At 29.0% G+C, this 24,454-nt stretch overlaps 1 protein-coding gene and 1 long non-coding RNA gene across 2 annotated transcripts in view; one reads left to right on the top strand and one right to left on the bottom strand.

Moving 5' to 3' along the window:
* The first annotated feature begins 1,175 nt into the window (after nt 1-1,175).
* LOC113387574 overlaps nt 1,176-24,454 on the top strand; it is a 27,617-nt gene continuing 4,338 nt past the window's right edge. The window contains exons 1-2 of the long non-coding RNA XR_003368145.1: nt 1,176-1,269; nt 1,581-1,676. This is a non-coding gene — a long non-coding RNA (uncharacterized LOC113387574). The remainder of the gene's footprint in view (nt 1,270-1,580; nt 1,677-24,454) is intronic.
* On the bottom strand, nt 1,971-11,899 carry LOC113387572 (major facilitator superfamily domain-containing protein 8-like). The gene is given in 12 exon segments (XM_026624911.1): nt 1,971-2,262; nt 2,333-2,474; nt 2,674-2,857; nt 2,925-3,089; nt 3,159-3,290; nt 3,560-3,704; nt 3,707-3,751; nt 5,365-5,585; nt 6,961-7,092; nt 8,938-9,053; nt 9,136-9,334; nt 11,876-11,899. Coding segments are annotated over 12 exon segments (1,704 nt in total). The 5' UTR covers nt 11,890-11,899; the 3' UTR covers nt 1,971-2,053.

The raw sequence follows: 24,454 nt of genomic DNA, 5'->3' as shown, positions 1-24,454 counted from the left end.
TTTATTAAGGACTCTAATGCACTATTTTATTTATAGTAAATAAAATTTATATGGACAAATAAAAACTTAAATTTCTACTAGTTTTTTTACGTAAATCATATTTTCCTTTATATAACCTGTTACACTTAATATATTATACAAAAATTTAATACTAAAATCTTTTTTCCAGCAAAGTGTCTGAAATGTTTGTCCTCAACACATCGACTAAGCCATGTTATTAAAGTTATTAGATGCCCTGCAGTAATCAGGTATAAGTATGTACCTGAATCAAATGTTGTCAGGAATATTTTGTGGAACAATTGATTTATGTGACAGAATTTCCACTGAGACACATTCTGTAGCGCCTTCTGTTTAAACCAGTAATGGTAGTAAAAGACATTAAACTTTTGGTATCTCGAGTTGTGTCAAGTAAGGTTAGTAATAAATGTAATTGAAATTATTACTAAAATGATTAGAGAACCTGTAGTGAGTTTATTTATATATGTACCTGAGTCATATGCCATTGAAACTATCTTATAATTCAAAGCAATATCTATTCTGATTTAAAGCAAACAGGATTTTGTGCATTGACTGATGGGTTTGGTGAATCTATACCTAAAAGGTTTAAATACATAATTTCTGATGATTTGTTGTAAACTGATTTATATAATTAATTAAATGCAAGTAAACTAATATTAATATTGTTATTTTTCTTGGAATTCATGTTATATGTATGACATCAAATAAAATAAAGTATATGAAAAAAGTTACTCACCATTGGTAAAAGCTTTGTAAGGATTTTTAAAACTACATATAGTTCTTGCACAAATTTGTTAATCACTATTAACATTAAAACACTTTTTATACTGTATATTATAAATAATTTAAAAAATTAAATTATAAAATCAAATTACAAAATTTACAAACTTCAGTTTGTTCAAAATTAAATCAGTGCCAATGATGGGAAAAAAATTAATGTTTTTGACACAACAATAAAGAATAAATAAATATATTGCGTTATACAATATTAAATAAGTGATATTATATTTTTATATTCAATAAATGCACGTAATATTAATATTTTTAATAATTATTTATGAAACTTTGAATTGTGTTAAGTGGCGCGAACTCGCGCCAGGTTGGTATCACTTACGAAAAAGGAACATGAAAGAATACTTCATATCTCATATCCTTGTCAATATGGCTTCAAATTTAGAAAATTTGTACAAAATATGTAAATTAATCAGTGTTGTGCTATTAAAATGGAATGACAATACTTTATATAACAAGGTAAATTCTTGATGCCACTTTATATTCATGTAGTATGTTTATAAATACTCAAAAATACTAAATAATGTAACCACACAAAATGGACGTTAAATTTTGACAACTGAATATTATTGTTAGTTTAATTATATTGTTGTTGAATTTACTCACCAGTACATAATTCTGTATTGCTTTAGTTCATACTGGTATTTATTTATTTGCAATAAATTACGCATGTCATACTTGTAATATTTAATTTGTAAATCTGTACTGTACCTAACCTGTATTTACCATGTTGCAAATATTACTTTTTATATATAAATGATAATTTCTAGATTCTTGTGAAAGTTCATCGAAAACTTGAAAGGACATGGGGACCTGAATCATCAAAGAAATGTATAAAGGTGAAAAGTAATCGACTGAGCCAAAAGGTAAGTATCTAAAATCTATATAACTAATATATATATAAATAGTTAGAATTACTCATTCAAAATTGATAGTATAAAAACTTTATTTCAATATAAAATATATATACAAATATATATAATAAAATGTCTTTAACGTAATGTTTATGTATATGCATATGCATTTAAAGTACTTTTGCATTCAGTCTTAATATGAATATAACAAAATATTATAAAGATTTATATACATACCTATAACATGTGTAAACAATTACATGTATTTAACAAAATCGTAGAATATACTACAATAAATCTGTTGCGAGTTTAAATGCAAATAGATATCTATATCAAGTTACTAAAATATCATTTTATCACCCATTCACATTATTTACATACAAGTATCATTAACTACTCGAATCACCTTTTTCATTTACTTCGTTACTGATAGTCTCTTTTAAAGGAACACTTTCAACAGTGTTGTTCTCATGGTTATTTGAAACGTGATTTGTTTTGGCAACATCATCATCTACATTTTTTGATAACTTTTCTACATCATTCTGATCAGCCTTTTCGAATGTGGGAGTAACCAGCTTGTCTTTTACTATTGCCAAACCTTAAAACAATAATAGATTTGAAAGTAGTAAACATATTCAATGAAATTTCAATGTTTTAAATGTGTTTACCTATCATTGCCAATGCCATCATAGCAGTTGTCAAGGAAAATGTCCAAATTGTGCCAAATCTTGTGTAGACAACGCTTACAAAAACTGGTCCCAGGACTCGTGAAAGGCAACCTGAACCTGTCATAAGGCCCATCCAGACACCCTGAAAATCCAAGAAAAGGAAATAAGCAAATGCTGGATTTAGAAGACTTCAAATTTAATAAAAATAGTACTATAGCAGTTAAAAGTAAAGATATGATTTAGATAATAAATATATTTAGAAGGCTTTACTTAATTTTGGTTGATGGTTGGTTGATGAAGTTTAGTATCTTCAAGTAGACTTCATATTAAGATTTTATTACCTGTGGTCTTGGTCCCAAAATCTTTGAAAAAATGGCTTGAATCAAAGTGACACCAATAGGATATCCGACAGCTGTTAAGGCATATCCGAATATAAACTGTCCTATGGTCATAGCTGGTGTGTAGAGGCACCATTCTTGGTCTCGAGGACAACCCACAGGCTCTGGTCTATCAGTTGCATTCATACTGAGGAAAATAAAATTTAGTATCAGTTTCTACTTGGGTATAATTATTTCTAATTGTTATTATTTACCCATAAGTTGAGTTCACAAGTGTGTCATTTGAATAAAAGTCATCATACTCCAAATTTTCATCCATGATTTGTAATTTTTGGCTTGAATATGGTAAATACACAGCTCGTCCAAGGACCATGAGGAAGAAACCACCCCATAGCAAAACTTTGCGCTCTTCAAATACTCTGAAGAAATTAATGGACATATAGTTGGATGATGATTATTATTGTTGTTTGAGAAAATATGTTACTAACTTGCAAAGTGGTCCAATGGCAGCAAAAGTAATACAGGCAACTACTGCTCCAACACTCATAACTACACCCATGTAGTACAACGCTTGAGATTTTGTCCAGGCAAACTGGTCCATCGTTAGAGAAGTTCCCAAACTAGAAATTAGAAGACCAAGACATGGTAAAACATTTTAGATATTGGAACAACCTAATAGCATCAGATCTTTATCAAAATGTGGGCTTCACAGGACAAGTTTTGGATCAAGTTATCACAGGACAGTTTTATCTACAGAAGGAGATTCCTATTCACTAAAAAGTGAATAGTGTTAATGGGGATAATAAACATGGGAAAGAAAATCATTTATGGATTTGTGGTGACCTGCCTTCGGGCAGACAACCATTTATTACTATTATTTTCTACTTACGTTTCAAGAAGTACAAAATTGAAGACAAGTACAAAGAAGGCAGCAATAAGTGACCATGCTGCTATATGGTTCTTCTTTATGGACTTCCAGGCTTGTTTCTCGTTGTCCATACCTTGACGGACCATGGCCTCTTTTGCTGCTATTTGCGTTCGGTGAAAAAGCAGGGAAGGAATAATAGGCAGTTGAAGACACCTGAAAAAAAAGGATAGAAACTTAGAAATATTTTGGTCAAGATGAAGTATCACGGGGAACGAGTAATAGACAGTTGAAGACTGCTGAAAATAGATAATAGAAACTTATATAAAAAAATTGGTCTAGATGAAGTATCATAGGGAACGAGTAATAAACAGTTGAAGACTGCTGAAAACAGATAATAGGTTCTTAAAAAAACTAGTGGTGTGAGGCATCGTGCCTTAAGGCAAATTGCTGAAACTTCCCGTACCGTGATGAAATATTCGAGAAATTTTAAACGTTTTTAAATATATTATAACAAATACTGTAACTTTCATTATTTTTGCTAGCTTGTTATATCTGAGCAAATCGAAAGTAAATTATAAATAATTCAATTTATCTCCAACACATTAACAATCGGCATTTCATTTCGAATTCAATTTAAAAAAAAAAATAGTTTCCTAATTTACACAAAATTGAATTGAAGTGCTGCCGTATAGTCACAGTTTAAACGCATTTGCGAATAATTCTGTGCGACATTTTCACTTATGCTGTGCTTAGCTTGGCGGCATTTTCACATTTTTCAATAGTTTTCACAAAATTAGAAAAGTGCTCCAGTACATAAACAGTCTAAACGCATTTTGGTAAACACTTGTACCAGAGTGGCGCTTAGACTGTGCTTAGTCTGGGTAATTTTTTAAATTTTAATCCAAAATTACAAAAATATTTTATGGAAAATGAAAATAAATGTAATAATTTTTTATCTTCATAAATAATTGTTATGTCAATACAAGCAGAAAGTTTTTAGATCATTCAAATCGTATGCTTGGTTCACTCAAAAACTGCCATTTTTTGCACATTTAGCTCTGTATCTTCGAAATGGCGGGACTTGTCTTTGCCAAAAACTAATCACCTCTTCTCCCAATCATTACAAATTGATGATTGAAATCGGATGCTCCGTTCACTCAAAAACTCGATTTGTATTTTCTGCACTCTTTGCTCCGTATCTCCGTAACGGCTGGACCTGCTTTTGCCAAAAACTAATCAGCACATCTCCCTATCAATAGGAATCGAATGTTTTTTAAACCATTTAAATCGGTTGATCCGTGCGCCCGAAAACGTGGACGAAAAAATGCGGACATACAAAACACAATCACATACACATACTCGTACACACACATCCATTGTATCTGAGGTACGCCAAAATGTTCAGAAACCTTCAAAACGTCGAGAAATGATAAAATTGTCATTTTCGATTTTCGGCCCATTACTATAACTACCCTACGGGAAGTTAAAAATTGGTCAAGATGAAGTATCACAGGGAACAAGTAATAGACAGTTGTAGACTGCTGAAAATAGATCATAAAAAATTTATAGAAAATTTGGTCAAGTTGAAGTATCACTTCACGATAGTTCTGTTGACTGCAAGTGACTTGTACAATAAGCATCATCATGATTTGACAAACTTGGTCTTTCTTTTAAAGGATGAGAGCCTAAACAGATTTACCTAATCACTACGAATCATCTTTAAGTCTTTACACCTACGCCATGACATATAAAAACATTTAGGTGGCACAAATCTATCAATAATCTATTACTACTTCATCAGATTTTTTTCCTCTATCTTTTATTACCCATGATGGCGTTGATCCATCCACAAGCTGTGTACATATCCAATCCTGGCAACCCAAGTGGTCCACTCGTGCCCCCATTGTCTCCCAGTGGCGTAACGGCGCTCTGCAAGGCAGGCCCCACGATGAACCCTAAAACTTGGGCTAAGGAGATGACACTGACAGCCCCTGTGCGTTCTGATTCCCTTGTGGCTGCACTTACGTAGGCACGACATACTGCTATACTGCCTGGTAAAGGATAATAGATTGATAATAATTATTAACTTCCCGAAGGAGAAGTTTGTTTTCATCAAAAAATCCGATTCGCTAATTTTATGTTTTCTCGATGTTTCAAGCCATTCTGAATCGAATGAGACCAAATTTGGAAAAAGTATGTGTGTGTGTGTGTATGTGAACAGATTTTTTGCCGTAAATCGACGTTTTCTTAAAACGGCTGGACCGATTTCAAAAATTTAAAAGCCATTCGATGTATCTCGATGAGGATTATTGTTTGTCACTTTTGTGTGACGATCGGCCAAGCTGTTTCTTTATAAATAGCAGAAAAGTGGAAAAAATTTCGTCCACGTTTTAGTCCGCAATTCTGAATCGATTTTGAAAATTCAAAAGCCGTTCGAAAGATATTGATTGGGAATCGTGCTGATTAGTTTTTGGTAGAGATCGGCCGGGCCGTTTTCTTGTAATAAAGTGTTAAAAAAATTTTCGACGATTTTTATTATTATTTTTTTGACGGTAGATACCATAGTCTTCTAGATCATACTAAGGCTCTACGACAATTGGTTTAACTTTAAAAATTCGTCAAAGTTTGCAAAAATTAGTATCGTTTTTTTGGCATTTGTCAAAATTAGACCTTTTGATCGACGTTTGCTCAAAAACGCCTGAACCGATTTCAGAAATTTAAAAGCCATTCGATGTATCTCAATGAAGACAATCGTTTGTCAGTTTTGTGAGACTATGTGCCGAGCCGTTTCTTTGTAATTTGAAAAAAGTGTTAAACTTCTCCATATTTAAGCTCATACTACCGAATCGATTTAAAAAAATCAAAAACTGTTCGAAAGATATTAGTTGGTAATGATACTGATTAGTTTTAGGTGAAAATCTACCGAGCCGTTTTCTTGTAATTAACTGTTGAAAAAATTAAGACGATGGTCTTATAAAACTTACTGAAATATTACGGCCTTACGACAAGTAGTTTAATTTTAAAAATTCATCAAAGTTTGAGAAAATGAGTAGTGTTTTTGACGTTTGTTAAAATTATAATTATACTATTTACTTGGTATAACGATAGAGTACTTGGTGGTAATGAACATACTAAACAATTAAAGTCCTACAAAAAGCTGGCTCAATTATAAAAATTATTGATATTTGAAAATTTGCTTTTAAAAAATACTCCGACCGGGTTGACGTGTTTGATTTTCAATAATGTATAATAAATCCACTTCGAATACTTTTAATCACTCATAAATTAATTTATATTTTATTGATTAAGTCGATTATTTACACATATCGGGAAGTTCATGTAACTTGCCTCAAGGCAAAATACCAATACCCACTAGTTATTATTATTATTTCTGGTGAACATCAGTGGGATTCACTTGGGACTTACTTGAGCTGACTCCGACCAGAAACCTGGAGAACAACATCCAGTATTTTCTGTTATCGGGAAATGCTTCTAGAACACTGTACAGGGCGCTCGCGATTGTGAATAGCATCAAGGAACACATCAGAGGACCTCTGAAAAAAAATTGAGTTATAAAGACTTGACCATAAATTATTGTATTTAGTTCTTGATATTTGATGACTGTCATACAAGTTTGGAATGAGCCAGTTTTAGTGCCAATGTCAATATTTGTGATCATTTGGATACACTTATTAATAGGTCCACAGTTTCTGGGTGTGTCGAATTTCGAAAATAGGCTAAAAATCAAATTCTCAGACCTATAACCGAAAAATTTATATCAATTACTAGCTGACCCGGCAAACGTTTTGCTAAGTAAGGTGTATTCTAAACGATTTCTAGAGAATCACAAATATTAATACCTTAATGTATAAGGATGTGTTGTTTGAATGCTATATGCAATGAGGTATTGTAAAAACAATATACCCTATTAGTTTGTCTATATTTTTTGTCAATACAATCAAACTGCAAGTTTTATACACTTTCTATAGAAAACATGGTATAATCCAATCCAAGTCTTTTTTGGTCTTTCGACTTATTGATTACATTTCAAGTTTTTCAGATTCTTCTTGGATTCTGGATTTTGTGTATAGTTGTAAATAATACTACTGAGCTTATAAAAAATTTTCAAATTTCTCCGAAATAGAAAATGAATTAAGTATTTCTTCTTTGACCTGCTTTTTCAAAAGTTTCAAGTAACATTTTATGAATTAAAGTAAATTTAATAAGAAAGTATATATGTAGAGCAGGGCGAGGCACAAAAGTCTAGTTCGACTTTGAGCAAATATTATTTATATTATAAAAATCAAACCAATTATATTACAACTAATAACACATTTCAAACGAACACAATTATCTGACTACGTTCAGTAAAACTGCCAGCTACTTCATCATTATAGAAATGTGCTTTTTTGCTGTTTTTCAAAAAATTGTTATCTAGACCTTTTTACCCTATAGGCGGAGTAACTTGGAACGGCCAGGTGGCAAACAGGTTTAATGTCTTATTTTAATTTTAAAATTATTTTACAAAATAATATCATTCTTAACTAATGCTGAAAAAACTATCAACAGAAAAATACTTATTATCAAAGATTACCGTTTATCTACCGATAGCAAAGTAATGAGAATCAAGGTTATAGCTGGTTTTACATCTTTTTCCCTCTACTTTCAAATATTATTGTTAAACAATGCTTAACTTTACTGGTTTTTGACACATCGGTGGTGGACCTTTTTAACCCCGGACCTTCATATGTTACTATCTATTTTTCGATAAATTCTGGGAAATTATAACTGGGAAAATGTTATTCGTCAAAATGTCCCTTTGATCGATACCTAATTTAGGTTCTGAATTTAAATAACATAAATAAAAATTAATATAACCTAGAAAATATTTTATAAATACCAATAAGTATATAATTATACAAATGAGATCTTTCAGAGCACCGTGTTTGAGAAAAATTTGCAAAAAAAGAGTGCTACAATGCCAACAAATGCATTTTCGTATTAACATTTCAAAAGAGTTGATATTTTGAGTTCCTAGTAAAACTTGCGATCCGTTTAATAACGTTTTTGTGTATAAATATAACTACGAACAAAACTACTTACTACAATTTAATCATAATTAAATAATATTCACGTAAAACATCCTTTTAAAAGTAATTGAATATCATCATCGGTATTGGCCACCGTCCACTGTTTTATTTAAATTACGCTTCTACAAAAATGTTCAAAATAAAAATATAAAGTTTCTACGCGATTTTGAAATAATATCTCACCTTTCCGACAACCTACTGATTAGCACGATTTTTTCAAGACTAAGACTGGCCAAATCGGTTTAGCCGTTTTCGAATTTTAGCAGATCATTTGATCGAAAGCTCTATTTTTATATATAAGAAGATTACCTGGAGGAGCTCGCCTTGTTACCCCACCATCCTGCCAAAGGACTGCACAACATCTGCGCCAAAGGATTAGCAGCCACAATGTACCCCATAAATTCTTTACCAGCGGTCGGATCTAACTGAGAAAAAAGATTCACTTAGGAAACTTCTTAGGAAAGACAAAATAAGAATTAATTAGTTAGAAGAGAGTATTAGTGTTACCTTATCCAAATAAGGCCAGACTCCGGTCAGAACGATGCTGAATCCTAAGGACATCAGAAACATGGTGAAGTAGATGATTCGAACCGATCGCCATCTGATCTTGTACTCTTCTGCAGTTTCTAGACCGTCCACCAGGTGTCTGTCGTCCTTGGGTTTCATCAGGCGCCGCCTGATGTTGCGGACGCAATTCATTATGGGGCTGGAGGAAAAAAAGACAATTTCAGTATATGAAATTTAATCACGTTTAATTATATAGCTGGTTCACTTATATTCACTTATATTATATTTACTTTCGCATGTTAGTGGGACTTTGTTGTTACGATAGCCATACTTAAGGAGACTTTTTTCAATCTTCACCTGATGGCGGGACTTTTTTGAAACTTTTACGTTGTTGAAGACAAAAATCAAATTCTAGGCAGCTATAAGTGCTAGGCAGTTTTGTTTTAAATTTCGAATGCTAGAAGGATATTTTCTTAACATTCACGTGCTAGAGGAACTTTTTTCAAAATTAAGTGTTGGAAGGTCTGTTTTCAAATGTCTTATTTTTTAAGTATTAGAAGATGTTTTCTTAGTTCTTTAAGTTCTAGAGGATGTATTATCAAATTCTCAAGAGCTAAACAGTGCTTTTTTAAACTTTCAAGTGCTAAAGGGTGTTTTTTTCAAACTTGCTATTGCCACATAGTATTTTTGAAGTAAAACTTCTCTAGCCGCAACTGGGGTGTAAATCCGTACAAATGCAACGGAAGTGCGTTACGGCACATAAGATAATATAAGAGTCGAGTGCCAATGATTCGTCATTCGCTCTCGATGATATCATTTCTATACGGGTCGATTGTGATTAGTCGTCGCGTATGTGAATAGATTTCTGTCGTTGTATGCGTACCGGCATCAACGTTATATGCGTACCGATATCAACAAGGAAATCGACATAGATAGATAAATAAACATTTTAAAATTACATCGTAGTACAAAATCTTGATTTAATGAAAAATGTCTGAATCAGAAGAATATTTTACCATGTTCCTTAATATTTTACCCCGTTCCTTAGAAATTATTTCTATATTATTCGTAGTTTCTATAAATCTTTGAAGTTATTAAAACGGAAAATATTTTTTAGGCAAGACAGATATTATAGCTGTTCAAAGAATGAGATTATATCGCAAAAAAGTAAAAAAAAAAAAATACAAGCAGTGAATGAATGTATGTTAATTTTAATTACTTGAAGTTCCTCAAACACAATTATTACATGAAGAGTGAAGTTGCGAAAACAATATTTGTTTAGGCGTTGTTTAACATAATTCACTGTGTGAACAAATATTGTAGAATTTATTAATCAGCAATTACTTTATTTCTCTAATGAAGGTTCATTTCTAAATGCTAATTACAATGACAAACCGATCATGTCATATTTGAAGTATGACTTTAATTACATTATTGTTTTTAAGTATTATACTTATTTTTAATGCTATTATAAATATATAATTTATAATTTATCATTATATAAATGTGTATAATGGTTGACTTGACACTAATAAATGTGTGCATCCCGAATGTTACCATATTACTAATAAACATTATTCAAAATTGTCATATGATACATTTATTTTTACTTAGATGCCATCTTTTACAGAAACGAATAAGTTTTACTTCAATCGCATGTGAACCTTACGCGCACTCTTTTTTTCCAATCTTTCGAGTTCTAGGTGGTCTTTTCTTCAAACTTTTAAGCGCTAGGGAGTTCATTTACAATAATAAAGGCGGGTTCTACAAACTTTGACGTGCTAAAGATCCAGTTTCAAAATTTTGCATATTATTTTTTTTTCAAATTTTCAAGTTCTATGAAGTATTTTTCAAGCTTTCAATTGCCTTAATAGTATGTTTCAATCTTTTAATTGCAAGAGTGTTTCTTCAAACCTCTAAGGGATGAAGGGTGTCCTGTCAAACTTTCAAGTGCTCGATGATCTATTTTTAAACTTTCGCATACTAAAAGAGCTGTTTCAAACTTTGACGTAATAGACGTTATTTTTTCAAACTTCTGCCTGATAGAAAATTTCTCGATCTTTCACGTGCTGGAGGAACTTTTTTTTGGAAATTTTTACATGTCAGAAGTGCTAGACCATTTTGAAAGTTTTACAAGCTAGAGGGATTGTGATCATACCTTTTTTTTAACTTTTACATGTCAAAAGTGCTAGATAGACTTTTTTAAAAGATTTACGAGCTAGAGGAACCTATTTCAAACTTCCATGTACTAGTAGATGCAACTTTTCATACTTATTCGTGCTTGAATTATATTTTATACTTTTACATGGGAAGCATTTATTCGTACTTTTATATGGTAACATTCTTGAAACTTTTGCATGCTAGAAGGATGTTTTTAAATCTATTTGTGTTTATTCAAACTTCTCCCTACTACAAGGACTGTTACTCAAATTTTTACATTTACGAGGAGCTCTTTCCAAACTTTTAAATAGCGCAGAGCTTTTATAAAACCTTAACATACTAGGAAACTTTTATTCTCAAATTTAAAATATATCTGAGGCATTTTTATTCAAACTTTTGTACAATAGATTTTATTTTTAACAAACTGAGTCAATTCATTAAAGCGAATCATTTATCAAACAAGAGGATCTTTTCTCAAACTCATACAAACTGGATGAATCTTTTACTACACACTAGCGAATATTTTTATTAGATATTTTTGATAACTTGCCAATAGGCAAAATAAATATTAGTTACATACTCGACAAAAACCATGACCTGGGTGTTGACCAGGTTTGCCAAACGGTTCACCAGGATCTTCATTTTTCTTCAAATCGTTAGCAACAAATGTACAAAGAATAAACTTGTGTTACTTCTTTTAAATACCACACCAATAACAATAATATAATAACAACCCGTAAATTTAGAATCAATTCTAACGTATTTACTAATGACTATTTATTTATTATTTTATTATTATTATTAAAATCGCCAAACGACATCGGAGACGTCTCAACCGGTACTGAGAGGCGCGAATTAAAACAAAAAATACGAAACGCGTTTGCGAATGCACTTCTGCATTTGCAGGAGGACAGGGGTTGTAAACATTTTAATTCGTTAAATGATTAAATATAATAGTTGCAATCACTGTACTTTAAATGTTTGAAAAAAACTTTTCTCTTGTTTCTAGCATGTAAGACTTTGAGAAAAACAAGTCTCTCTAGTATGTCAAAGATTGACAAAATTTTCTCTGGTATGTAACAGTTTTATTAAGTCTCTCTAGCACATAAAAGTTTTAAAAATGTTTTTACTTACTAGAAGTTTTATTGTACTTCATTCATATATTGCTTATTGAAAGGACTTTTAATAAATTTTTCACATTCTGGATGGCCTTTTAAGCAAGCTTCGATATGTTAAGACTTTTTTTCAAACTTATAAATTTTCGAGGGCTTTTTTACAAATTTTCACATGGTTCTCGAACATTTATTCAAACTTGTACTTACTGAGAGGAGCTTTTCCAATGTTGACATACTCCATGGACTCTTGTTCAATCTTTGACATACTGGAGGGACTTTCATTTAATTTTGACAACTTTGGCATACTGAAATACTTTTATTCAAACTTCCATATACTGGAGGAAAATTTATTCAAACTTTGACGTACTAGAGGGACTTTTTTGAACTTTGACACCTTGGATGGACTTTTTCTAAACTTTGACATGCTCCCTCAACTCTTATTCAAACTTTAACATATATTGAAGGACTTTTTACAAACCTTTACATACTTTAAGGACTTTTATTCAAACTTTCACATACTGGAGAAACTTTCATCCCATCTTTGACATACTGAAGGGACTTTTATTCAAACTTTGACATTCTGGATCGATTTTGAGTCAAACTTTGATATACTGAAGGACTTTTGTTCAACCTCTGATATACTGTAGGAATTTTTACTCAAACTTTTATAAACTGGAGGAACTTCTTTCCCAAACTTTGACATACAGGAGAGTCTTTTATTCACACTTTGACATACTGGAGGAAGTTTTATTCAAACTTTGACATACTGGAGGAAGTTTTATTCAAATTCTGACATACTGTATGAAGTTTTATTGAAACTGTGACATACTGGAGGAAGTTTTATTTGAACTTTTATATACTGGAGGAACTTCTTTCCTAAACTTTGGCATACTGGAGAGTCTTTTATTCATACTTTGACATACTGGAGAAAGTTTTATTCAAAGTTTGACATACTGAGGGCACTTTTCTAAAGTTTTACATACTTCATGGACTTTTATGCAAACTTCGACATAGTAGAGAGAGTTTCATTCAGATGTTTTTTTACAACCTTTTATATACTCCATGGACTTTTATTCAAACTTTAACATAATGGTGGAATTTTTGTTCTAACTTTGACATACTGAATAGTGTTTTCCCACACTTTTGGAAATTCTAATGACTTTTTTCCAAAATTTGACATTCTGAAAGGACTTTTTTAAGTTTTGAGTACTGGAGTGACTTTTATTCGAGTATGTTAAATACTAGATCTACGGACTTTTATTCCATTTTTTCATATCCTTCATGGACTTATATTCAAACTTTTAACATATTCCATTAACTTTTATTCAAACTTTGACATATTGTATGAATTTTTATTCAAACTTTGACATACTGAAGGTACTTTAATTTAAACTTTGACATACTAGACTTACAAGAGAAACTTTTACTTAAACTTTAGCAAACTGGATGGAATTTTTATAAACTTTTATATACTCCATGAAATTTTATTCAAACTTTGACTTACTATATAAGGTTTTATTCAAAAATTGACACACTTGAGGTCTTGAGGTACTTTCTATTACATTTTTACATACTATACGGACTTTATTCAAACTTTTACATACTGGAGGGTGTTTTATTAAACTTTTACATACTACATAAACTTTTATTCAAACTAAGTGGCTTCAAACCAAGGTCCCAATAGGAAAAATGACGATTTTTCGAGTATGCAGAAGTTTGCAAAAAAATCGAAGAAGTAGGAATTTATAAAAAAAATGTAAAAATGCATAAATGTTAAAATTAGAAAAAATTACTCTAGTATGCAGTAGTTAAAATATATATGCCTAACTTTTCAAAAAGTCCATTTATGATATAGGAATTTAAATAAAATCCGTCCATTATGAAAAGTTTATTGGCAGATTGTCAAAAATGCCAACTAAAAAGCTCCACGAATGATAAAAAGCAAAAGATTCTTTTAAAATGTAGCAATTTGAAAAAAAAATTCCTCTAGTGTGCAAAAGTTTGAAAAATCATTACCAGTTAGCAGTTACAAAAAATTATCTAAAATAATTAGATAAGGCCTAAAAAAAGTTTTCTAGTTGGAATTGAAAATTTCAGATTTGAGAAGAAAGGTCCACCAATATTTGAATATTTGGGTCATTTTGACAAACTTTTCAAATTTGACATCCCTGGAAAAGCTTTATACGCATAACTTATATGTATAAAATTGTAAATGTATATACATATGTATATGTATAAATTAGTGCATAATTATTATGGCTTTCGAATTAAACACGAACAAATTGATTAAATAATTCTTAAATTGAACAATGACAAATTCAACATTGTTCATTGCATTCTACAATTTGATTTGATATACTAATTATATATTGCAATCTATATATATATATATATATATATATATATAATATACATTGCAATATTACTAGAGGTGTCATTTAACGCTCCATTGAAATATGTCAAATGGCATAATTGCATTTGTTGTTAATATTACACAATTCAAATTGTTACTTATAAAATCATACATACAAATAAATTTAATATGAACTATATTAAAATTATATTTAACATTCTGGGCTAAGGATTGCTCTCTTATCTTACCTAAAAATAAATAAAACTATCATGGATAACTTGGCTAAATATGCCACTTTATTATTTATAATTTTTATAATTTCTAACTTTTCGGAGCAAAAGTTTCTGGTTTTGCCAAAAAATCCGACTTGCTAATTTGATGTTTTCTCGACGTTTCAAGTCATTCTGAATCGTTTGACACCGAAACTTTAAAAAATATACATGTATGTGGGACAAAATTTGACTAGTTTTGTAATCGGTTTATTATCAATTTATAAAAAATAAACTTCTGTTCATAATATATTTACAGTGCAAAATATCATCATAAGATTTTTACAAGTATCATTTTTATGATCCATTAAAGTTTCCATTTAAATCCTGCGTCTGATTTAATTCCATCCAATAAATATTTATTATTGATTCATATTGTTCGATTGTGAACGATAAATCGCAATCGGAAATTAATAATAATAATTATTATTGACGATATAAACAAAACATTATCGATTGCCGGCGAGAAAATATTTTGGGAATTCTAATTGTTATTTGAATTGTAATTGTTTATATAAAATGGCTGGAATTGAAATTATATCATTTTATGGTTGATATGAATTTAATATAACTAAAAAAATAAATATTTGAAATGATATACGAATTTTACTTATATCTTTTAAAATAGATTTAATAAAATTATTACTTCTATCTTAACGAATTGCATTTTTTCAAAAAAATGTATATTTTTTTTCAAATTTCAATATCTGTTACTACTGCTATTTAACAATAATATGTAACATTGAATATATAAATAAAATATAGTACCAAATGAAGGACATTGTTTTCACTAAAATGATATCTTTATTATGATAATTTAATATAAAATAAACTAGTGGTGCATGGCATCGTGCCTTAGAGCAAATTGCTAGAACTTCGCGTACTAAAAATTTAAATTTTTAAAAAAGATTCAATTTTCTTTTAGAACCCGATTTTTGAGATTTTCAAAATTTTTGAAAATGATTGATCTTTTTGAAAAATTTGTTTTTTTTTATTTTGAAATATCTTGGAAGTTTAGAATTTTTTTCAAATAATCGCGATAAAGCGCGTGGGCGCCGCGTCGCAGTATTACGGTTAAACATTGGTACGGAATCCATAGAAAAGTGAACAAAAACCTTCCGGGAAGTTATCTACTAATAATGATAAAAATTAATAAATAAAATTTGTGAATATTACAAATAATATTAGAAAAACAATAAATGACAAATAATAATAAATATAACAAAATAACAATATTAGAAATAAAATAACAGAACAAATAAATAATAGTAACTAAAAATTTATTAATAAAAATAATAATATTAATGTATTAATTAAAGCATACATAATATTATTATCTAAATTAATATCAAGTTAAGACACTGAAGTTGGCTAATTTAGTTAAAATAATTAATATTTTACACACTTAAATTAAATTGTAATTTTATTAAATCAATTTAATTACTAACTCTAATTAATAACCCTATGATTTTAGTTATATTTATTTGTTTGTAAAACAATTTTAAATTTATTAAAGATTGTTAATTAATCATAAATTTAAATATACTCCATTCAAGTATTTTTTAATTTTTTTAAAATTTATGATTAATTAACAATGTTTAATAAATTTAAGATTGTTTTACAAATAAATAAATATATAACTAAAATCATTGGAATATTAATTGGGGTTAGCAATTAATTTAATTTAATAAATTTACAATTTAAGTTTGTAAAATATTAATTATTTTTAATAAATTAGTCAACATCAATGTCTGACTTTTAAATATATGATTCTATTTTTTAAAATTTAGTCTTTTTGAAAAAAAAAACAAATTAGAAAATTTGTCATTTTAAAATTTTCTACATTTTGGGTATTCGGGATGATCGCTTTTTTCAGAATTATTATATGTATATAAAAAGAATATATATTTTGTTACAATTTTTATTTATTTGAAAATTAGAAAAATATATGCATTAAGCTTGGCATCAAGTTTTCTACGTTTCCTAGGTATGGTATGATTCCTTCTTCAGGAACAAATTTTTTTTTATAATTTTGTACACTTGTTAATTATTTGACAATTTGAAAAAAACAATTATATGAAATTTTATATTAAAATATGGTATATAATTTTAATATTCATGTCTAAATTTAAAATAATTCAAAATTAGTAACAAGTGCCTTTGTATTTTTATTAATTTGACATTTCTGAACACGTGTTTTGTGAACTGTCAATTTTGCACAGAATTAATTCTTCCATCTATTGGCGCAAGTGCGACAAAAACGGTTTGTTTCTTAGCAAATTGGTTAATCCCTGCGCTTTATTTATTTATTTATAATAATATCAATAACAAACATTTATTTATTTATTTTTAATAACAAATTTGACTATTTTTATAGCAAAAATAATATTAAATGTACTTTTTCCTTAAGCTTTACTACAATTTTTATATATTGAGTGTTTATTATGGTAAAAAATATTATTATATTAGTAACAAGTGGTATCAAGTCATAGTTTTGAATAAAAAGTACAGATTTTAAAATGTAAGTACAAGTGTAAAACATGTAGAATGCCCAAATAATAATTTAAACTCAAAATATTATCTTAAAAATTAAAGGCCCATTTTTTTCACAGAATAAAAATGTTATGCTAAAGCTATGTTACGGATGTATTTTTGTATGAACTGTCATGGCAATGTCATACTATGCTTGTTTATTGATAGTAAAAACTGTAAAAAGTCTATTCATTTGCTGTGCGATCAGGCATCAGGTATTTTACATATAAACAAGCAAGAAAGAATCTTATGATAACAGCGTTTTTGATGATGCAGTTGCCATGACAACGCTATGTTATGATCTCTGTTACGGCAGAATTGCCTCATAAATTTCCTTGACAGATTTTTAACTAAATTATTTAATAAAGGCTCATATTATCATGGCGATTAACGTGTTAATATTAAATGTTACCTACACTCTACGAGTTAGAAACTTTCATTTCATAAATATAAACATTTTTCTTATTTTGTGAGTATTAGTTTATTGCGTTCCCCAGTTGTGATTTATTTATACAATTTATATTTTTAATGAACATTTCGAATTTATTGCTAATAAAACGTGATTACGTGGCTTTCGGTCTAAAATGATTCATTTGCAAAATGACTAACTGTGGCGATAAGCTAAATCATAAATGAACACGAAAGATTTGTTCTGAAATGAGACGACTTGATTATTTTAACATGATAACGATAAGGAATGCTGATAAAGTACAGTAGAGTTCGTTTAACTTAGATTTTTATCAAATACCAAAATTGAAGTCTATATATATACATACAACCCTAAATTTTTACCCTCCTATCACAAATCTCTATTTTGTACAAATCATTGGAGTAATTAAATCATTTTTTACCCAGTTTTCGTTCTGTGAACGTTTTTTTTACTGGATTTCTATCAAGATATTTTTTAAATGTATGATGAAGCTTAAAATTTACTGAAAACCCTAAATTTTCACCCTTTTTTCACAATTTAATATGTCGTACAAATCGTTAAAGTAAATAAATCATTTTTCATTTCGTTTTTAGTCAATGAACGTTTTTCAAGATGCTTTTGAACTTAGAAATAGAAAACCTTAAATTTTTCTTTGAAAGAAAAAAATAAATTTCATTGGATAATTTTTTTTTATTTTAGTTTCTCCATGTGAGATTGAAAAATACATGCAACCTATTCATATAAATATATTATTACATCTCCTTTCAAAAAATAATAACTAACAGCAAGTTTTTTAGTTATTTTTGCACGACGTTTCGGAACTAGATACGTTTCCATCATCAGGGAATATATTGTATCAAAAACATTTTTTTCGTACAGAACAATATTGTTGGATAGCTGAATATATATATATATATATATATATATATATATATATATATAATATTTTAAAAGGACACCAAGGCCTTTGATCCAGTTCAATGATCTACAAACGTTTCAGTTTGTGAAATGACTCATATGATTAAATGAGAATGTATAACATTAGGCTGTGTACACATGGTCTCTCTAAACTAATATATTAAATTACATAATTAGATAAAAACATAAAAGTTTGGAATATTCAGATATCCATACAGATAATAGACCGAAAATTAATTTATGCTTTTAAATTAATTTTTAGTAGTGTTTTATAAGTTTTTAGGGGAAGGGGGGGGGGTTGACAAGTTTGATGAAATAATACACACATCAAATAAGGGGGAGGGAGATGTATAGTAAGATATCATGTGTATTAATATTTTGCCTTAATTTAAAAAAAATTAAACATTTTCAAAAAAAAAAAATTGTACAATTTTTTCTCGTAACTAAAAATACCCGTAATGTTTGCTGGGGGAGGGTCGTAATTTTGAATATTACCAAGGGGGAGGGGGATCCAAAAATCATTAAAAAAATCGATCACGTGTATAATGGATGCCCCCTAAGTTTCGAGTTCCAATTTGACTCTTGAGTGGATAAAACATTCAAAAAATTTTGGAAAACACAGAAACCACTTTTTTATATGCGATTACATTAGAGAAAATAATTAAAAGTATTCAATTTGACTGATTAATATATAAATGACGTCCATCCTAACCAACAGTTGACTTATTCAAACAAAATTGGAAATTTTTGAGTAAAAACAGGCATAAGCCAGATAATAGAAGGGAAACCAAATTGAGAAGAATTTTAATAGAGTTTTACATACGTTTCGAGCCTCAATTTGACTCTTCACTAATGGATAAAAATTAAGTAATTTTTTGAAAACACAAAAACGACATTAAATTAACAAAATTCTTTAAAAGTGATCATATTAGAGAAAAACATTTAAAAGTATTCAATTTTGAAATTAATTTATAAATAATTTATAAATGACGTCCATCCTAATCAACAGTTAAATTATTCAAACAAAATGTAGAGACAAGAAACATTTGGAAATTTTTGAGTAAAAACAGGCATAAGCCAGATAATAGAAAGAAAACTTAATAGTGTTCCCAAAAAAAAATTATTGGAGTTTTATATACGTTTCGAGCCCCAAACTGGCTCTTCTCTAATGTATAAAAGTTATGTAATTTTTTGATTACTCAAAAACGACTCAAAATCGACAAACGATTAAATTAACAAAATAATTTGAAAGCGATTATATTAGAGAAAAACATTTAAAAGTATTCAATTTTGAAATTAATAAATAAATGACGACCATCCTAACCGACGTCCATCCCAACCGAGTTAATTCAACATTTTTTAAAAATGGATAATAATATTGCCATTCATAATTTATTGATTTTTAACATAATTTAATTAAGGTTGATAGATTTGTAGAGTATCAAATAGTAATAAAAAGTAGAGAATTTAGTTTAGAATTAGAGCTTTATTATTTAGTCAATTATATCATTAAAGAAAAATGTATCTGTGTATATTTCCAAATTAGCAAATTAATTTCTAAAATTTAATAAATTTGAAAAAAATCAGTTAATTCATGGATACTGTTCAAGATCAAGACACGAGTTAATATTTAAATTAATTTGATAATTTATAATTAGTTTAATTAGATTTTAGACATTTAATGGAGATTTTAATCATTTTATCAGACAAATTTGATAAAGAATTTATCAAACAAATAAAATTTAGCATGTGTCAGCGATTTTAAAATTATACTCTATCGACCTTATCTCTATACTCCTTCGAAACGGTTTGACCGATTTTTATGAAATTCAATAATTACTAAGAATCAACCAACATATTTTTCATACCCTTATGTGGTAAGGGTTAGTCACACTTAACATTTTTTTTGGACTAATTTTATTTATTTTATTTGTATTTAAAAGACACATTCAGCCCTCACACTCATATCTCAAACCCCTATTTTATAATGGTCGTTTTAGTAAAAAAAATATAAAAAAATATGTAAAATATTTCATCCCTCTTTTAGTCATTGAATGTTTTTAGAGTATTTTAATTCTGATTTTTTTGAGCTTATGTAATAAAAGTATAATATGTATTAAAAGCTTAAATTTTGCTCTAAAAAACAATTTTATTTTCATCAAGGGTTGTCCGAACCTAGCACTTTTAATTTTTAGGGTGAATTTTCTTAATTATATTAATTTTATTAATGGCGACGTATAAAATACATACAACTACAAATTTAATTAAAAAAAAAAACAATTTATTTTTATCAAGGGTGGTCCAAACCTAACAATTCATTTTAATTATGGGGTCAATTTTCTTTATTATATAATATTAATTTTATTAATGGAGTCTTGAAAACTACATACAATTCTAAATTTTCATTTTTCTGCCACAAATCTCAATGACTTATTTTTACAAAGGGTTGCCCAAACCTAACACTCTTTCAAATTTTGGGGTCAATTTATTTTCCTTAATCAATTATTTTTATTATTGCTGACTTGAAAATTACATACAACTCTAAATTTTCACCCTCCTACCATGCCTCTCTATTTCATAATATTTATTTTAGTAGTCAATTGGGGTTATTTTTTTTATTATATTATTTTTATTATTGCGGAGTTGAAAATTACATTCAACTCTGAATTTTCACCCTCCTACTATGCCTTTCTATTTCATAATATTTATTTTAGTAATCTTTATTGTGAACATTTTTCACTGATTTTTTTTCAAGAATTTTTTTGAGCTTATGGAAAAGCTTTTTATCTGTTATTTATCTATCGATAAATTATTGCATATTCGTCGAATTATATTTTCCGATGGCTTGCAGAAAGAGAAATTTTAGCAAAAAATTGAACTCTAAAATCTGAGGACACTGTAATTTTTTAGGGAAAAATTGGTGCAGTACAAACTTATGGCAAAGATGTTAATTGAATAATTCAAAATCAAAAGTAAATGTTCGGGTTCAAAAATTAATCACTATAATAAAACATTGAATCTCCAAATGTGCCCATTCAATTTGAATGAAATCAGTTTCAGATTACTATAGTAATAGTATTATACATTATAATGTGCCCCATGAACTTTTAAATGTGGCATGCTTTGCAGTGGGTCAACATCATTGATTGAAAATAAAAACTCTAATTTACTTGAGTATTAATAGGAGTAATTTTCATTCATCTGTTCTCTATATAATAAATGAATAAATAAATCAAGATTAGAAGTTTAATTCAGGTCAAGTACGACTAAGTGTGATGATAGTTGATTTTTTTAAAAATGTATTTAAAATAATTAAAATATTCACCACGATTGTTGTATTCACTAAAATGCATTTCACTTTTACACATTCACCAGTAATTCACAATTTACACATTTCACGAGTATATACTCAGCAACTACTGGCACTATTTTCACTCCTGTGCATTAACTAATTAATAATATTATTTATTAAATATATTTATTTATATATGATGATTATTATCGATATGATTGTGAATTGTGACGAACTGGCGCGTGTATGTTCCCTTTGCCCGTCAGCTGTTTTTAAACTAAACAACAACGAACAAAGAAGGACGCAACGCTTCGAATATATTCACATTACACATTCAAACAGGTCAAACGATACTATCATACGATAGAGAGGAGGGGAGTCTGCGACTAGTATTAGTAGGAGAGCTGGTGTATCTGTAACAAAATAACTGTACAAATCGGGAATGTAGTGTTGTGCCCGCTGCACACCCCTATGAAATTAGTATGCACACCGCAATAACACGAGCCTAGGATAGACGAAGATTATCGGGGATAATCTAAGAAACCCGAAGGATATATTTCTAAGACGCGCACGGTCTCTTGAAAACAGCATCGAAGACGCCAGATCAATATAATAAAATACTATATAATTTTTTACTCCAATATTCTACTGTAAACTAAAGTTAATAATGTCTGTCAATTAGTTTATAAGGACTACAAGTGTTTTTCTCGAATTAAAACTCCGCTGCAAGGCTAAAACATTATAACGATAGGATAACATTGAAATTTGATAATAGATGGACATATTCTCAGATACACCGTTTTGATTCTCTACCATAATTACTCAAAGTTGTATAGAAACTAGGCCTGCACCAAATATTTGGTTACTATTCAGTATTTGGCACGTTTTTTGATATTCGGTCGATTACCGAATATAAACATACTATTCGGCCGAATACCAAATAGTTTAAAACAAAGATGCCGCCTCTTACTCTAAGCGAAAATATTGTGTGTGTTTTCTTTTACGCGATAAAAAGCTTACGATGGATCTGCATTTGGAAGTCTTTTACTTTACGTTTATACTTACGTAAAGTAAAAGACTTCATTACTTAAATTACTTAAGTCGTTTACTTATATTTTGTGATAGTCATAAAATGTGATTAAACATGCAGTGCGTTAATAATATAACTGCAAATAGTAATTACGTTAATACGACCGAGTTTAACAGCTAAAAACTTGCCGAATATTCGGTATTCGGTCTCTGGAGCATGCCGAATATTCGGTATTTTGTCGAATATAATGTTTGTTGCAAGCCCAATGAAAACGTATTCAAGAACAGTCGGTAAAAATTCCAAATGACCATACCTCAGTCAAAATCGAATTGAAATTTGGTAATAATAATTTTGGACATAGAGCTGTAAATTGGTATAAATGTTAAATAAACCATAACAAATGGAATTTCAAAGGTCCCCATAGATCGACCCGAGCTCTGCATTTTTTTGCAGAGCATTTTTTTTGAATAATTTAAGGTCAAAAGTGCAAAGTTCTGCTCTCTCAAGTACTTATCCCACGTCAAATTAAATATTTGGGAATATTAACTGCAATATTCTACAAACATGAACTTACTTTTTGTAGCAAGTAAATCGATGTAAAGAAATCGATAGGGACTTTCGACTTTTCAGTTTTAATGATTTATTTAATAACCTGTAGCGAATGCGAATTATTCCTAATTTAATTTTTAGCTTCAATTTGACCGGTATTACTGCTAATTACTAATTAAAGAATCTTCTTAATAAATTTTAAAATATCTGGTATTTTATTTTCTGGTGTGTTGCAAAATGATTTCAACGTAAGGTTGTGATCAAAAACACAAAACAAGTGATAATATGATTTTCAAGTTTTAATTCGACTTTCAATATATTATATATATCATGTAGTACAATCGCCATATTTTTGTCGTTTGTTTAGAAAATTATTGCCTGAATGTGATTCAGAAAGATTTTTAAAACATGTTCTGGATGGTCTGAAAATGTTCTACATTAGTTAGTCTGAAAATGTTGCTAATTATCTGAAAGTGTTGAAATTTGTCTGAACACGTTCTGGATAGTCTAAAACTGTAATGTTCTTGATAGTTTTAAACTGTTCTGAATGGCTTGAAAATGTTCTAGTTAGTCTCAATACGTTCTGGATAGTCTAAAAATATTGCAATTTGAAAATATCCTGGGTAGTCTAAAAATATTTCAATTTGTCTGAAAATGTTGTAGATACTCTC

The sequence above is a fragment of the Ctenocephalides felis genome, unplaced genomic scaffold, assembly GCF_003426905.1.
Source record: "Ctenocephalides felis isolate EL2017-DRISC unplaced genomic scaffold, ASM342690v1 CF-g0.4_SCAFFOLD_03572, whole genome shotgun sequence".
Taxonomy (NCBI): domain Eukaryota; kingdom Metazoa; phylum Arthropoda; class Insecta; order Siphonaptera; family Pulicidae; genus Ctenocephalides; species Ctenocephalides felis.
The sequence above is the reverse complement of the archived record's forward strand: the minus strand, read 5'-3'. Positions and strand labels throughout refer to the sequence as shown.